Raw genomic sequence first — 18,615 nt, forward strand, 5'->3', positions numbered from 1 at the left:
AAAACCCCATCTCATTCAACTCTCTCATTTTACATGGGAAAAGAGGAGCAAAGCAGGAATGGTTTTCCCAACAGCTGGCTCCAAGCCCTGTGCTAACCTACTTTATGCTAAGATTCTTCAGGGAACCCAGAGTACTTGACCTTTTGATGGGCCGCCTGAGCCTTGGAGTCTCCTGGCTGAAGTCCTAAGCCTCTATAAATTCCCCTCACAAGGAGATGCTGGGTCAGCTTCTGGAACTGACTAACCGGCATGTCTGCTCCAGGAGACAAACACAGAAATAGATTATCAGCAGAGCTGGGTGACCTGGCCTTGGGGGTTAATGGATTGTGGAGGTTTTTCTACCTTACAAGTTTAACATCACTGTGACTAGTAAATATTCAGCCTTCACCATGGTGCCATCATCAGAGAGCTCACTCTCTACATGTGTGTGATCGGCGAGGCTGCCCCTGCTGTAGCTTACTCCTGGGCCTAACAACCTCCAAAGAAATGAGCAATAGGTATAATTGTCACCCATGGGGGAAAGACAATATGGCTGCAGTGTGCCCAACCCCATGGCTTTCCGGATCCACAGGTGCTCTGTATGACATCTCAGTGTGCCTGATGCTACGTAAGACAAGCATTGCTTTGATCAAGAGGTTTCTCTATTTTGTCTCCAAGGAAGGCAGAGGTGGGCACAGTGGAAGAAGATGTTCTGGTTTACCTACTTTGGGTAACTGTTTTCACCTAAAATTATAGCCACTGGCTTACTTAGTTCAAAAGGAAACTTAGTAACTATCTAGCAGATAGGACAGATGAAGCATTTGGTTAATATTTAGGTTCCAGGGTACCTTTTGGGCATGATCGCACGGAAGTAAATAAACTAGTTCCTACCTTAGCAAGAGCCCTGGTCTAGACATCATGGTTTCTTCTTTCTTGCTTCCACCAATGTGTTTTGTGACCTTGAACAGCTCATTCAGCCTTTCCAATCCCCAGAAATTCATATGGAGGAAACCAGCCCAAGTAATTTTTAAGATCTTCATAGTTCTTAATTTGGCATCTGTTTTGTTAATTCCTGGGACCCATGCAACTTATGTCAATAAACACTTTTTAAACTTTTACATGTGCCAGCCCTGTCCATTTCCGGGACAAGATACAAATGAATAAGGGACAGACACTCAGAGATGATTACATTCCTTTTTAACAGGGAAGAAAAAATAAAGCAGGAAGAAGTTAAATATCTTTCCCAAAGTCACTGAACTAGACAAGTTATAGAGCATGAATTCAAACTCAGATCCACCTAGTTTTAAAGTTCAGCACCCCTTTGGTCCATATCAAGCTTGCTCAGAGGGCATCTAGACCACAGCTACCAGTACAATGACTTCCTCTGCAGTACATGTCTTCTCGCCTTTGACAGGGTTGCTTCTATTTGTAGAGACACCAGATTTAGCAAATTAAAATACAAGACACCCATCATATTTAAATTTCAGATAAGCATTAATCACTTTTAGCATAAGGATGATCTATGCAATACTTAGGACGTACTTAAACTAAGAAAAACTTAAGAATTACTACCTATCTAAATTCAAATTTAACTGGTCATACTGCATTTTATCTGGCAATACTATATGCTGAAAACTTCTCTTCTAAATGCATAAGCATACGTGAATGAGGAAGTCAGGGTAGAAGAGGGTTGCAAGGACGAGGTCCAGGCAGTAAATACTCCCACACTTTATGGCAGTCATTCTTATATCCAAATCAGTTCGTGAGGCAGAGGACAGAATATGTGCTTCGTGCTCCTATGTTGTGTCAAGTCAGCCAAGGGAGCTACATTCCTGCTGTTTTAGAGAAACCATTTTCACATCTGCCAGAGAAACCCCAACTGGCTGGAAGTGTGAACATTGCCTTTCCTTCTGGCTTTCCCTGCTCCCCAGCCTGGTCTTCAAGATGACAGCCTGAACCCCTAGACCTCCCTCTGTCTACCGAACTCTTCCAGGAGGACAAGGCAGAGTCCTGGCTGCTGCTTGGTTCCCTGGTCCCCACAACATCAAATGATGGAGAGGAGAAGATGCTGCCATGAGACCCAGTCAAAGCAAGGCTCAGTCTCTGCCGAGCCACTTTCTGGATCTATGAGCTTATTTAAACCCTTGAACTCCAGCTTCCCCATCTGTAAATCAGAGATGAAAATAAGTCAGGTTATTAGAAGGATCAAATGAGCAAATTACTTAAAAGCTCTATACAAGCATACAAAACACCAAGGCAAAGCCACACTGAACAATGGATACTTAAACAATGAAGGGTAGGAATGTAAAACAGGTCTTATTAAGGGGAGGACACTGGTGAGAGGGGGAGGGAAATGAAGAGGGAGGGTGGATGTGGTTGATACACTTTCGATACAAGTAGAACATGGAACAACAAAACCTGTTGAGATCACTTTAAGAAGGGGAATGGGGTAGGAGGTAGAATAACGGATGGGATAAACCAAATCAGGGCATAATATATTTATATGTGGAAATGTCACAACAAAACTCCCTGTATAACTATCATATACTAATAAAAGTTTTTTAAGAAATTATTTTATGCGGGCAGGGGGGAGAAATGACCCAAGCCTTGTATGCACATATGAATAATAAAACAATAAAAAAAAAAGAAATTATTTTAGTCTCATCTCCATATGGATTTTTTCCATTTTATGGTTAGTGTTGAAGTATTTAAGATATAGAGCATTTTATTATAAAAATAAAATATAAAAGACTTTTAAAGCTTTCTAGATTCACCCTATATCTCAACAGTCTCTCAAAGATTGACCTTTGATCATTATGGAAATGATCTGAGAAATTTTTGGAAAATTCAAAAGTTTTTCAGTACATCTGGAGACTTTTGACTCACCCCAAAAACTGTATCTGCAGTTCTAAGATTTTCTCTCTATGCTCCCTGCTGCACCAGGATTCAAATCTGTGACTTGTGGCATTCCAAGTTACTACTTACTGTGGATCCTTTTAATCTCTGTAAGAACTGGAACAATGAATGTTTTTTGCAAATGCCAAGAGTTACACATTTTCAATCAGTTTTATGCATGGCCTTCCAGGCTCTATGCACATGTGTGTTTTGCTTAAATAGCCATAACTATGATAACTTCTCAATTAGGTATCCTGTTTTTTGCACTTTAAAGAATCTCGTACACATTTGTTGATTGGCTGCATAGTCTTAGCAATCACCCATCTTAATGACTGCCCAGCTGTCCATCAAGTTGTCATGTCATCACTGACTTTGTCATTCTCCCTCGCTGGATATTTGCTGCTCCTAAGTGACTTTAATTATCACTTTGAAGGTCATACACACGGCTGCCAAAGAAAAACTAACAATTTTGAGGACTGATCCGGTTAATGAGGAGAATGAAAGAAGGAGATTAGGACCACATTCTAAATGTAAACCTGTGATATCTTAAAGTGCTAAACCCACCTTGGGAAGAAGATGTGGACACAGGACTGGGAGTGAGGGATTGAGTAGACAGATAGTTCTGGTTCTTTTCTGTCCCCTGCATCTTTTCCCTTCTGCCTCCTACATTGATGTCAAAGCAAGATGGATCTAGAACAGTGGCTTAAAATACTATAAATCAATTCTTGTTGATATGCAGCAAAGCAGCATTCTGAACTGTTAAGACCATGGACTCCAGTCTTGAAGCCTAACTGCACTATGTCTTGGAAAAGTAGCTTAACCTGTCTTATCTTGTTGGTTCATTTGTAACATGGGGCAGAAATGAGACCCGCCTTTTCAGGTCCTCTGAGAAACAGATGTGTGAGAGATTCATTGGAGGAAAGAAACACCATGAAGAATAAAGCAGGAGAGAGCAGGAGTAGTTGGAGAAGGATAAGATCTTCCGACTACAATACAGGTCAGACTCCTGTGAAAGAAAGGAGGAAGGATGTAGAATTGAGAAGAGCTCTGACTACAGCATAACCCAGGGAGAGTCTCAAGCCAGTGGGAAGTCCCCAATCAAAGGCTAACTCAAATAGTCTCAACTGAGCAGGAATGGCCCAGCCCAGATTCCCCAGCTCCACCACGTGCAGTCATTAAGCAGGCTGGGCAGAGTATGGTAGCACCAAATAACCTCCCCTCAAGTTCTCTTAAGACAGCTCTAGCTTGCACCCTTCCATGGCTACCATGGCCTGAGTAAATTGAAGCACTCAGGACAGTATGTGACACCCAGGAAGCAATATGAAAACTAGCACTGCCACTGTTTTATAGCATGTGTTATAATTCACAAAGCTCTTTCCTATTTATTGAACTCAGTCATCACAACCACCCTGGGCAGCTGCTATTTTATCCCTATTTGACAGGTGAGAAGAAGGCTCTGAGAGGTCACATGCTTTGCCCAAAGTCACTCAGCATATTAGTGATGGAGGTGAGACTTGTCTCAGACGCTTAAGGGTGGTTATCTTTCTGTCCTGCAGTAGCAGCTCAGATGGAGATGATGACAACCCAAAACCTTGTCCAGGAACTCTTATGTTTTGTGGGCTAGACACAAAAATAGATAATCCCAGGGGACTCTAACACATGGAATTATTTCTCATTTCCAAAGCACACCAGGTATGCTTTTCTCCTTCTGCCTCCAGCCCCCAACCTTTCTTTGTGCTGATGTCTCAGCCTGAAGGTCCAGCCCACCTATTGAAATCTATCTTTTAATATCCATAACACACTGCCCACCCACCACTGAAGAGAAACTACTTCACTCCTTTTCTGTGTTTCCATGTGCCACACTTCGTCCCAAATCAGTGTTGCTCTACCCTGCAGTGGAGTTAGTTTACTCATTAGCACCTGCAGTAAACTGTGAGCCCCTTGAAGGCAACAACCATTGCTCACTCACCTACAAACCCCTACTGTGCCCCATGTCAGCAGTAGTAAATCACCAATAAATGTGTCCTCTCTTTATTACACGAGTTGTAAAAATCTTAACACAGTCTTCTGTTTATTTTTTTAACTTTTTATTTTGAAGTATTATGGATTCCCATGCAGTTGTCAGAAATAAATCAGAGAGATCCCTTATATTTTTTATCCAGTTTTCCCCAATGGTAACATATTGCAAAACCAGTACATATTACCACCAGGAAATTGACCTTGATACAATGCACAAATCTTAGTCACATTTCACCAGTTTTATGCATTTATCTGTGCATGCATGGATGCATGCACACATGTGTATGTATTGTGCAGTTCTGTGCAATTTTATGAGATGCATAGATTCCTATACCACCAAGGCAGTCAGTCTCTGGTTGTCAGAGTTCTACCCCTTAGTGACCATTCCACATTCCCCTCTTCCTCTCCCGAACCTAAAATGACTACTGACCTGTTCTCCGTCTATCATTTCAAGAATGTTACATAAAAAGAATGCTATATAGATGGAATCAGGTTGTATGTAGATTGGCTTTCTTTCATGCAACACGATTCTCTTGAGATTTCCCTAGATTGTTGTGCATGTCAATAGTTTATTCCTTTTTACCAATGAGTAGTATTCCATGGCATGAATGTGCCAGTTTGTTTAACCGTTTATCACTCAAAAGTTTGAGGTTTTTTTTCTGGTTTTTTGGCTCTTGATTATAAAACTTCTATGAATATTCAAAATAATAAATAAACATGGATAGCATGGAGGCGCACACCTGAGGTTCCAGCTATGTGGGAGGCCTAAGTAAGACTATCAGGCATACGCTGGCCTGGGCAACACTGTGAGACCCTACCCAAAAAATAACTAAAAGCAAAGAGGGCTGTGGACATAGCTCAAGTGGTAGAGCACCAAGCACCATGCCCTGAGTTCAAGCACCAGAACAGCCAAAATAAATAAATGAACAGACAAACGTGTCATGCGTGAATGTGACTAGTAAGGGACTCATTGGGGGATAGAAGAGGGGGAAAGTCCAGAAAGAGAGGTCATTCACACCAATGCAGACACAGCACCTGACCCAACTGCGTGTGACTGGTGTGATGGGAAGAGCTGCAAGAGGCAAGTGGCGCCTCTTGCACAGGCTAGGAGGTGAGGCAAGCATCTTCCTTGAGCTGAAATTTCTGGTTCTATCATTCTATCTTTGAGTCCTCTAAAGCCTAGGAAAAAATTTCATTGACTGCATGGATGAATGAAGTATTTTCTAAGCTATGTCCAGAGCAGGGGCTTTGGGTGAGACTTATAGCGTCAATCCAGATGCTGCCCAAAGTCAGCCACCGTGATTCTCAACCAGGGACAGTTTTTGCCCCACCAAAAAATCCTTTGGCAACATCTAAAGACACTTTTCATGATCACGACATGTGCTACTGGTTTCTAGTGGCATCTCTAGCACAGATGCTACTAAATATCTTCAAATGTGTAACTCAAATGTCACATTAAATAATTATTCAGGCTGAAATGTCAATAGTGCCACTGTTGAGAATCCCTGAAATAAACTCAGAGTCTGTAGCCAGAGGTTGGAAGACTGTCTGAGAGAGGCTTGCCTGCTCCAAAGTATCATTCTTTCCTGAAGTGGGGACTCTGCATAGTTGTCCACCTCTGTCAGTGGCTTGGCCTGCAGACCTTCCAGGGATGACTCCTGGGTGGGGGTGGGGAGACCCAGCCAGTTTGCTACTCAAATCCTTCCCACTAAACCTGGATTCTTGTTTTAAAGATCATCATAATAATAAATCAGTGAAAATGAAGCGGGCTCAGTAATTGGGTGCTGTCTGTTCCAGGCACTGATCAAAGACCCTCTGTACATCGGCCTGAAACACAACCGTATATGTGGGAAGGAATACGATGATTTGCTGGATGAGTTCATGGAGGCCGTGAAAGATAGGTAAGTGGGCTAGTTGTCTCTTTTGAAAGAGGACGCTTGAGTGGTACCTTGACTGAAATCAACACTGGTTTAGACAGAATCACAAATTAGAGGAAGTAGATGCATACTTTTCCGGGTAGTATGAAAATTCCAGCTTGACCCCGTGTATTAGAAGACTGAAGGCTGAATGGGTGCGTTCTCTCGGAGAATCTTTAGGAGGAGAGAGAAGAGAAAGGATCGATGGCTAAAGGCTCTGTGACTGGAAGTAGTTAAATATCTGTTGGTCCAGGAGGAAAGCCTTTTTGCTCAAAGCTATTCAGGGTTCTCAGTATGAGTAGGGATGTTGCAAGTGATGGAGAACAGGTGCTGCCCTTCTGATGAAATATATTTGGACAGCATCATACCATATTTGACATAATTTTCCACCTCTGTATGAGGACAGGGAAGTGTTAATAAGCTACTGTAGCCAGACTACATGGGCTCTGGACCTTCTAGATTAATGACGCATCATCTCTTCATTGAGGTGAAGATATTGGCAGCTCCACCCCCTCACCTGCTCCGTCTTTTTTTTTTTCTTTATTATTGTGCTGGATGGGGGTACCTTGTGACATTTACAAAGATTTTTACAATGTATCAACAATATTATACTTGAATTCACCCCCTCCACAACTCGCCTTTATTCCTCCCTCCCCTGATTCCTGGAACAGTTTCAACAGGTATCATTTTTGCATTTACATGCATGTGTACACATTTTTTGCACCATATTCACTCTCCTACCCCCTTTCCTCCCACTGGTGCCAACCTTCTCCCCTGGGCAGGACCTCTTCTGCCCTTCTGTTCTCCAATTTTGTAGAAAAGAAAAGATTAAAAAAAAAAATGACATTTTTGCTTATTTGAGATAAAGGTAGCTATACAAGGAATTTCCTTGTGATATTTCCATGTACCTATGTGTTATACCCCCAACTGGTTTATCTCTTCTAATTATCTACATTCTACCTTAGTCCCTTTCTTATAGTTCACCTACCCCTTCTGTCTGCCATCATGGTCACCTGCTTCCCTGGTCATTGCCAGCATACTGCTGGGATGGAATCACAGTAACACCCGCAATAATCTGGGAAAGCTGGAGTTTCAGCAGCAAAGTGGGCTTCTGAACACAAAGCAGCTCTCCTTCTCACTTGAAAAGAGAGAAAAATAATATTATGGTCATATGGGATGGGGATGATTCAGCAGAGAAGAGGAAATGAATGACGGAGGACAAGATGGGAGCAGAAGCTCTTGAGTAAGCCAGGAGGGCAGAAATGTAGTGTACACCTGGAGATCTTAGTCTTAGGGATACAAAAAAAATCTACAAGGAGAGAGGAAAGGTAGAATATTGGGCAGAGATAGAGCAGGTGGGTAGAGGTGGTAGAAGAAACATGTGTGAGTCCTGCATAGTTGAAGAGAAAATCATCAGGTAGGAGTGAGTGTGGAGAAAAACTGGTAAAAGTTTAAGGGTAAGGGAGTGTGACCTCATTATCTAAGCAAGCCAGAGATTTCCAGGGTTGGGAAGTAGAGCATTGTGGCTGGGCAGCTTTATGGGTCCACTTAAGGTTACTGGCCATGAATTTAACTTATGTTAGTGGTGTGCTTTGAATATGTCCTCCAAAAATGCATGCATTGGAAACTTGATCCCTAATGCAACGTGTTGGGAGGTGGAGCCTCATAGGAGGCATTTAGGTCATGAGGGCTCCACTCTCACAAATGGGTTAATGCCTATTATGAAAGGATTTAAGGCTTGTAGAATGAGGTGAGTTCAATGTCTTGCTCTCCTGCTTTATGGCCTTGCCCTTCCACCTTCTATCATGGGATGATGCAGTATGAAGACCCTCGCCAAATGCTAGCAACTTGATAGTGGACTGCCCCAACTGAACTGTGAGAAATAAATTTATTTTTTATAAATTACCCAGATTATGGTATTCTGTTATAGGAGCACAAAACATATTAAGACAGTCAGTTAACCTGGTTCTGTGTTTCTCTAACCAGATTCAACTGTCTAGGTATGGGTAGAATGTAAACAAGGTTGGGATTTTTCCAGGTGAGAAAGGAGCTGAGAGAGTGTTCAAGGGGATGATTATAACGATATGTCAAAGGTCCAGGCTGGGGTTATACATGAAGTTTATATATGAGAACGTGAGGACATGGAGGAAAAGAGGGGTAAGGAACAGTGGAAAAGGTGATAGGCTTGATAAACCATAGTCCTGGTGAGATCTGAGAGTGGTTGAGCTGGGTACTAGGTAGAATGAGCTGGACCAAAAGTATTCAGTGATCAGAATGCTAGGTGTTCGCATTTGGTACTATAGAGGAAGTGATGCTTTTGGGATATGGCCACCAAAGAAGCTAATTCAGGTTCAAATGCATTAATCAAAGCATAGCAGCTAGAACAGGGGCAGTGAGTGCCCTCTTCATTCTTCCCCTTTCAAGCCATCCTGAATACCACATTCAGGTCTAGATAAAATAAATAGGTCACAAATTACTGAAAGCATCTTTGGGGAACATGACAGTGAAGGTAATAAAAGGTTTGATTTTGTGGAAAGAAGATTGGGACAGCTCTGTCTATATCAGGAGCACAGTCTTACCTCCAGACATCTGAAATCCATTCTTCTAGAAGAGGACTGAACTTGTTTCTGTGTAGTCAATGGAGACGAACCAAGTGGTAGAATACCAACAGAGGTCATTTTAGACCCAAAAATAAATCAAATCTTTCCCACAATACACCAGACTCTTTAGGAATGAGTTCTCTGGCACAAAAGGAACTCCAGATAGGTATGGCTTATTGGAGGTAATATAAGAATGAATTCAAGCACCATGCATTTATTCTAATCTGACCTCTTAACAGCCCCATGTGGCTGGCACGATAGTTATTATTGTTATTCTCATTCTTACGAAAGAGAAAGTTGAGACCCTAAGAGGCCAAGGTATCTGCTTCAGTTCATACAATACCTGACAGAACTTTGAGGAGGACCCTAATCTATGACTCCATATCCAGGTTGCTGAGTTACCTCAGAGAAAGGAATGAAATTGGCTTTGAGAGTCCATTTTTAGCTTCCTGTTTCCAGGGCTCACAGATTATCTAATGAGTCAGTAGTCATTCCATGATTCCCCAAACAGAAGTCTTGCTATTCGTGTGAGAAGGTCAAATAAACTAGGATGTAAGAAGCTCTTCAAGTGATCATCAAAATCAGTTCACAGTTCCACAGACACACCAACAGTCAAGGGTGAGGGGCCTGCGTCAGCAAACAGGAATGTGTCCCTAAGCAGAAAAGATGATGGATTGATGGTAGGTTGTTTTGACTTTCTAATAAACTAAAGCAGATGTTTCTGTGGATACTGTAGGTGGGGAGTGAGTGATCTCCTCAGGCACTCTTGGGAATCCTGGCCTAGGGGTGAGTCAGAAGCCCTGAAGCCAAATACAACTATATTTTAGGAACTAACCTTGGGAAAAGTTGACTCCTACCTTGAACATCCTTTACTCTGCCCAAACATCCTGCTAATAAAAAGCTTCATCTCCTTTCCCCTCCGCATTAATCAGCATTTGTCTTAAGAATTCTTTGACCTAAAAAAAGAAAGTTCACTATGGCTCAGTTCCTATCATGGAGATTGGCCACCGAGGAGAACCCACAAAAGCAAAAGGGATCTCCATTTAAGTCTACAAACTTCAACAACAGAAAGCTGGGGACATCCTCCAACTTTGTGTTTGAAACAAAGACTGATGTTCCATGGCAGAGGAGTCATTCCATCCTTCCTGCTCTTCCTCTTCCTTGTGGTGTGACCTGGAGCTTTGCACCTGAGAACCATATCCTGGTGTGACAAGTTTTCCACAATGGTTTCCATTTATACTTCTTATTTTTGTTACTTATACCAGAATGGATGGAAATTGTGTATTTTAAGAATGTACCTGGAGCCCTAGCTCTGATAATTGGCCTAGGTCGGGCAGATGTTTGATGTTACCAGCAGCTTCAGCCTTTAGGCAGGCCAGGAAAGGAAACCGCTTTTCTATAGTTCCCCCAATTCTAAATGTAGAGGTTCTTGAGTTCTTAGAAACTCAAGGAGAGTAATAAAGAAGAAGGTAAATAATAGTTAAAAGAAACTTTGCTTTGAAAAGAAGTCATCTACTTCAGAAAAAAAGCCTTTGTCACTGCACGCGTGCACACACACACACAACTATCTAAAGTTCACACCAGAGTGGAAATTACTATTTCACTATTAGAGGTCTTTATACAACAGTTCTACTTTTCAAATAAATCTATACAGCCCCAGACCTCAAATTCCTAGCACTAATATTCCATAGACCCATCCCTCAACGCTACATTGGCCTTTCCATGTAGCCATGTCATGTCCTCCACCGTGCGTTCCTAGTGACCCTTTGGCTTAAGTGGAACTTCTTGTCTAATCTCTTCTCTGTATCTCATCCCACTTCTTTCTATCCTTATGTTTGAAGGTTACTACAATTCCATACTGAAATACACTGAAACACAATCCCCTGATCAAATTGAGAAGGAGCAAGGGACTTGTTACTTGTCAGACCTTCATACAAACGTACAAACAGATCAACAAAGCAAAAGCTAGAAATAAGAAGATGGGATTCCAAGGCTATTCACCACCTCTTGCTCTGAGGTGTCAGGCACAAACCTGCATTTCTGTTGTTATTTTGCCCCGCATTTGTTGCATGCCACTCAAGAAGGCCAGTGACTCAAGGGCAAGTTGTTAGGGCAAGGAAAAAGATTTATTTGGAAAGCTAACAACCAAAGAAGATGGAGTCTATTACAAACAAAGACCATCTTGCTTAGGAGTTGAGAGTGCAAGGGTTATATCGGGATTTGGGGAAAAGTATACCAGATAGTTGGGTGCCAAAATAGTTACAAATTGTAGTGTAGTCACAAATTTTTGGTGGTCTGCTTTTCTGGTGCATGGACTGCTGTTATCTATAGGTCTACCAGATGTCCTGGGTTCTGTAACTCCAAAGAAAGGTTACTGATGAGAAAGTCTTAGAACTCATGTCTTTTTAGTTCCTCTTCCTAAAAATAACTAACCTTGCAGATACAAAAGGATATTTCATTGAAGAACAGGGGAAGGCAGTAGAAAGACAACTTTCGCTGGAGAAGATAGTAAAATGAAACTTTCACAGAAGTGAAAGTTTAACATGTTAGTCAAAGATGTTATCTACAGCAAAGCTCATGAAAGGTCAACATACGGTTCAGCTGCATGATCTCCAAAATTAATGACTTTTAAAATCAACTAAAAGCAAGCAGAAAGGGCTGGGGGTGTGACTCAGTGGTAGAGTACTTTGCCTAGCATTCATAAGGGCCTGGAAAGGAAGGAAGGAAGGAGGGAGGGAGGGAGGAGGGAGGGAGGGAGGGAGGGAGGGAGGAAGGAGGGAGGGAGGAAGGGAGGGAGGGAGGGAGGGAGGGAGGAAGGAAGGAAGGAAGGAAGGAAGGAAGGAAGGGAGGAAAGAAGGAAGGAAGGAAGGAGGGAGGGAGGGAGGGAGGGAGGAAGGGAGGGAGGAAGGAAGGAAGGAAGGAGGGAGGGAGGGAGGGAGGGAGGGAGGAAGGGAGGGAGGGAGGGAGGGAGGGAGGAAGGAAGGAAGGAAGGAAGGAAGGAAGGAGGGAGGGAGGGAGGGAGGGAGGGAGGGAGGAAGGAAGGGAGGGAGGGAGGGAGGGAGGGAGGGAGGGAGGGAGGGAGGGAGGAAGGGAGGAAGGAAGGAAGGAAGGAAGGAAGGAAGGAAGGAAGGAAGGAGGGAGGGAGGAAGGAAGGGAGGGAGGGAGGGACGGAGGAGAGAAAAAGAAGCAGAAAAAGAGAGAGAGACAGAGAAAGAGAGATAGACAAAGAGAAAGAGGAACTAAAGTGCTTATTAACTACTTTTGTTTTCACTTTACTATACTATCGCTGTGTAACAAACCACACCAAATCTTACTGACCTAATTTTTATTTGCTCTTACTGAAATAACTCAGCTGGATGGTTCATCTGCTGGTCTTGTCCATCGTGGCTAAATATGGCTACTTTCAGCCAGAAGATTAGCTGGGTGCAGGCTCAGCTGAGACACTGGAAACATTGGGCTTATCTTCTCTCCGTGGAGTTTCAGAGGGTTTCTCTCGTCACATGGCTTCTCCATGTGGTCTCTTCCCTTAGCAAGATAGCTGAGCTTTTTATATGAGAGTCCAGGGCTCCCTCAAATACAAAGTGGAAGTTGCCAGGCCTTCTTAAGAGTGACAGTATAGCTTCTGCCACATTATGCTGGTTAAAACCAGCCATAGGTCCAGACTTGGTTCAAGGGAGGAAGAAACACAGGGCATAAATCAGGAGGCATGGTTCATTGGTGTAATAGACCACCACAATGCATGCAGCCTGGGAGGGACAGCCAACATTATAGGAGGAACTGATCTGGAAATGTAAGAAAGGCAGAGAAAATAACATAGTTACACACATAGGCAGAGAACTGTGTTACATAAAATCAATGGGCATTTTTACCAGCACTTGCCAGATACTGAACTGGGCATGGTGAGCAACCCATAGAGAGATGGTCTTGCCCTCAAAAACTATTGTTGTCAAAGGCATTTCTTATATATCTACTGGAATTTAGATAACCTGACTTCCCATGCTTTCTTAGCATCCAAGTATCTGTGTACGTGAAGAGCTCAAGAATAGTTCTGTGATGGAAATATGAAGTTGGGAGTTTCCAGCCCATAAATCTTATTTAAAGTCAAGGGAATGATTGAGTTCCACCTGGGAAAGAAGGTAGAAAGAGAAGAGAATATAACTCACTACCATTCTTTGAACTGGGCCCTAAGGAAAACTAAATCCAAGTACTCCGTGAAATACAGGGTTAGTCTAGGATATTATTAGTATAAATGACAAGAAAGGTAAAAGCTTTCATTCCTGTACCAAGTCTGACTGCTTAGGATTCTAAGGCCCCTCTAGATTCAACAGGGAAGAGTGTCATGGCTGGTAGCTCTGCTGGCCCTGAGCAGGGAATGAGGCATGTAGCACATGTGCTATGCTTTATCCGTTTCGGATCTTTGAGGAGCCGTGGGGTTCAAGCATCTGATCCTGTGAGCACTCACACAGGTGAGTCCTGCAACCTCCTACAGCACAATAGCAAGCTATTATCAGAAGCCTCCAGAGTATTCTTCTCCAAGTGTTCAGGGTATTCATCTCCAAGTACTCAGAATATTTGCAGAGCTAAACCAAGATTCTCTCTATTCTCATCCACATGAAGCTACACATCCTGCTTCCAACACACAACTACTTTTTGGAATTTTACTATTCAAACTGAAAAAGATAAACTTGTCCCATGAGGGGATGCATCTTGCTGACAAAGAGATAGGAACACTAGGGAGCCAGAACACTGAGCTGGGAGCTGAGCTTTATTTTCATCACTAGGTGAGAAAATTCCTTATAGCAGCTCTAAGAAAGCAGGATCAACACAAACTAATTTATGTATTATATATATATAATTATATATATATGTAATATATAATTACTATTATATATTACATTATATTATTACTATTATATTATTATATATACTTATATATTGCATATATTACTGTATATAATTATATATAATTACTATTATATAATTAACATATATTATATATAATATATATTTAATATAATTACATATTATAATTATATATAATACATATAAATTATATATATTGATTATATATAATTAATATATATTTTATATAATATCTCATATAATATTATATATAATTACTATTATACATAATAGTAAAATATAATCATGCATTTCCAGGGACTTTTCATGGCTATGTACCTAATACTGTCTGAGGCCCTGTAATGAGATTTAAAAGGAATAAAAAGATGAGCTGTGCCCTCAAGAAATTTACAGTGCTTCTGAGAAGACCAAATTTTTTTGATACCTGGGTTTGAACTCAGAGTCTTGCCCTCGCTAGGCAGGGACTCTACCACTTGAGCCATACTCCCAGGAAGACCAAAATCTTGAATGAAAAATAATTAGAGGAGAGTTAAGTGCTTTGCACTTGGGCGCAGCTAAAGACTCTTTGGTGATAACCTGGAAATTCAGAAAATGAAGCCACCAGTGGTGACTTAGATGAGATAGACATTGTGCATTACATATAAAAATGCCCCAATTCAAACACTGTCCAACCGAGGGGAAGTCTACCCTGATCAGCCTGACCTGAAACATTTTTCCTGTTTGTGTATAGAATGTATATTTCATTTACTAATTATTCATATGCTATATTGTGACATCTCTTGTATAATGGCTTAATGGAGGGGTTGAACTTTTTATTTTTCTTTCACAATCAGAGAAAAGCTTGGACAAATATTTCCCTAGACTGTTGTAGAAGGGTTCAGGTCAAGTATTAATGTGGCCAGGAGTAGACAGCCTTTACAGAACATTCCTACCCCCAGGGATAGCAGGGTGGCTTAAGCAGTAAGAGCACCTGTCTAGCAAGTTCAAATCCCAGTGCCTCCAAAAAGAAAAAAATACCAGCCTCAATAACAAAAAAACAAAAAAAACTTTCCTACCCCAGGTCCTAGGACTGTATAACGTCCCTACCTGAGTGGTGGCTCTTGGGAGCATGGCTTTAGTCCCGTGGGCCTACAGGAACTAGTTAGGGTGCTGTTGGTGGATAGACAGGTCAAAAGACTTTCCCAGACTAGCTTTCAATTAGCCAAAAGCTATGAATCTGACCACATCTTGGGAAGCTCAGATGAAGGAACTCTGAAACTCATCTGGCTCACCTGGCCTCTGAAAAAGGAGGACAGTTTTTCAGTCTTCACCTGACATGGTTAATTGTTGACAATCTAGCTCCAACATGTTCCCATCAGAATACCAACCAGATGCTGCATGATGACAGACTCCTGATCCCACAAGAAATCTGTCCTGGGTCACAGAAAGGGCTGAGAAACTGTATCGGAACGCAAACTAGCACCAACTCCCTAGATCTACGCACTTTCATCGTGACCAAGCAGACTGAAAACTGAAAGCGTTTGCAGTTCACTAGTTAAGGTCCAGCCTCAGGGCTAAGTCCAAAATGTGCTGGAAAAAACTCACTGGCCAGGGAGATGAATTAAATGATGCCACTTCTTTTTCATTTTCAATCAGCAGTCTGATTTTTTCACCTAGCTTCCAGAATAGGAGCAAAATCATGTCCAGACCTGAAACTTTCAGATTACATCGGAGGAGAAGAAGTAGATGGGTGTGTTTTTGTTGCTGTGGGAAGGGGAGAAGACTGGGGGACTTGGTTTCACTTGGTAGATTAAGAATAACAACTCTTGCTTAATTGCTTACCGTGTGCAGACACTAATATAAGCACTTCATACAATATTAACTCATCCCGTTCTCACAACAACCCAGGGAGATAGGAACTATTACTGGCTTCATTTTAAGAGATGAAGAAAGTGAAGGTTATAATTCACTCACCTAATACAGGAAAACCTATGAAGATTCCACCCATTTATAAAAGCATGATTCTAGAACTAGGCTGCCTATGTTTGAACTTCCTTTAAACAAGCTACTTATTAGCACAGTATTTGATTCATCTCTGCCTTACTTTCCTCATCCCTAAAGAATTTTCTCCCTTTGGTTTTTTTTCAGGCAGGTTCTCACTATATAGCCTAGCCTGGTCTCAAATTCACAATCCTCCTACCTCAGCCTCCCGAGTGCTGGGATTATAAACATATGCCACCATGCTCAGCTCTAATATGCATTTTAAAGACTTAGTTTACAGAGTGCTTATGATGGATGGCTGAGACCATCCATATAAAATGCTCAAAATTTACCTTTATGGTAGCAAACACTTGGGGTTTTTATATTTATTATTGTTATTGTTAATTCAGATAATTTCCAAAGCCATCCTCCTTTGAGCAGTGGTTAGTGGTGTCCACACTCATGCATATCCATCACCACTTTCCTAATCCCCCACCCATCCATCCTCTCCATTCCAATATGACTTTCCCTGTCTTTCTCAATGCTAAACTTAAGAAGGAAAAACAAAAGCAAAACAGCCATGGATATGACTCATCTCCATTTTAGATTCCTAGTATGTCAATTAGTAAAGGCTTGTTGCCTTCACACCCCATGGAAAGACGCCATGGATCCTCAGTGTGTTCCCAGGAAGGGGAGCGTTCCCGTGCCCATGGAGAGAGGGCTTCTCATGCTTTTGCCTGTAGTTGTTTCAGCTAAGTGTTATTTGGGCCTTGTAGATCCAACTCTGAAAGAATTTTCCTCTTGCAAACCAAAGAGCTTTTTATGAGACACATTTCTCAGTACATAAATGAGAAATACAAACTTGCCCAGCAGAAAGTCACTGAACTGAGGCAGACCCACCCCCTGGTGCTGATTCACTAACAGTCTAGAGGGACGGCCTAGAATGCCACTGACAACCTACCTCCTTCCGCCCTCTCCTTAATCCTTCCCCGCCTGTCACATTGGCCTTCCTGCCGCTCTTTGGACATGTCATCCTTGTTACAGCTGGACAGCCTTCAAGCTTGCTAACTCTCCAGCCTTGAATGCACTTCCATTTTCACGGCTATCTCCTTCCCATTATTAAAGGCTGGAAATGAATTGACACCTGGCAGAGTCAAATGTTGAGGTCTAAACAATTGAGAGACCTGTCAATGACTGGGAGCTTCAAGTAGCTGTTCTCACCATGAAGAAGAAAATAGACCCTGGCCATCGACCTTGGTAAATGACAAGTAGCTTATGAGGAAACCAAAAGATCAAGCCTGGGCAGGTGGAGTGGCTCAAGTGGTAGAATGCATGCCTAGCAAGTGTGAGGCCCTAAGTTCAAACCCCAGTGCCATCCAAAAAAGAAAAAAAATGAGCAGAACACCAAGCCTTTACCACCTGTGGATTTGGAATCCACATTTACAGTATACATATGAAGCAAAAATAAAAAAGAAATATAAGAAAGAAATGTAAAATATTGTCCTTTGCCAATGATATTACTGGAAAATCTGGCAGAAAGATAAGTGAAACAGTCCCAGGCTGTATGGACTTCAATTCCCTGATGAAAATGAATATACAATTCACAACAATCTATACAAAAACAATCCACAATTGGGAAAATTGGACAGACAACCACGAAAATTAGAACCCCAAGAAAAATGAATATTCTGAGAGAAACTGTAAAACAGTTATACTTTACTGTATTAAAGAGATTTTTTAATGAACTAAGGAAAGAACCCAACACTGTAGAACAAAAACTAGCAAGTAGGTTTGAAAAATAACCAAATAAAACATCTGAAAGTGAAAAATTGACATGAGCTTCCAGGCAAGTGCCCTAGTGCAATGACAAGACACCATCAGAAAACCCAAACCCTCAAAAGTTACTGCCAGTGGGCACTCCAGAGTGACCCTTCATTCCTACTCCTGATTGCTCAGAGCTGGGATCACTTGTTTTATCAAGTGATAGTTTATGAGCTGCTGTGGATGAAAAGAAGTGTTTCTAAGTTCAAAACCCAGTCCCACCAAAAGAAAGGAAGGAGGGAGGGAGGGAACAGAGAGAAGGAGGAAGGAAAGGAGGAAGGAAGGAAGGAAGGAAGGAAGGAAGGAAGGAAGGAAGGAAGGAAGGAAGGAAGGAAAGAAGGAAGGAAGGAAGGAAGGAAGGAAGGAAGGAAGGAAGGAAGGAAGGAAGGAAGGAAGGAAGGAAGGAAGGAAGGAAAGAAGGAAGGAAGGAAGGAAGGAAGGAAAGAAGGAAGGAAAGTTGTGTTGGTTTCTGGAGGGATAAAAAGTGTAGATAAGACCCAAACTCAAACCCAAGTCTCATGTAGAAGGATGTAGCAATTCTTACCAACCCATGACATAGTATA

General features: G+C 41.9%; 1 protein-coding gene across 1 annotated transcript in view; it reads left to right on the forward strand.

Annotated features, from left to right (window-relative positions):
* The window catches only part of Me3 (malic enzyme 3), a 224,778-nt gene that overhangs the window by 151,581 nt on the left and 54,582 nt on the right, over window positions 1-18,615 (forward strand). Inside the window, exon 6 of the mRNA XM_074065995.1 lies at window positions 6,691-6,794. Coding sequence (XP_073922096.1) covers window positions 6,691-6,794 — 104 coding nt within the window. The remainder of the gene's footprint in view (window positions 1-6,690; window positions 6,795-18,615) is intronic.

The sequence above is a fragment of the Castor canadensis genome, chromosome 1 (genome assembly GCF_047511655.1).
Source record: "Castor canadensis chromosome 1, mCasCan1.hap1v2, whole genome shotgun sequence".
Taxonomy (NCBI): Eukaryota; Metazoa; Chordata; class Mammalia; order Rodentia; family Castoridae; genus Castor; species Castor canadensis.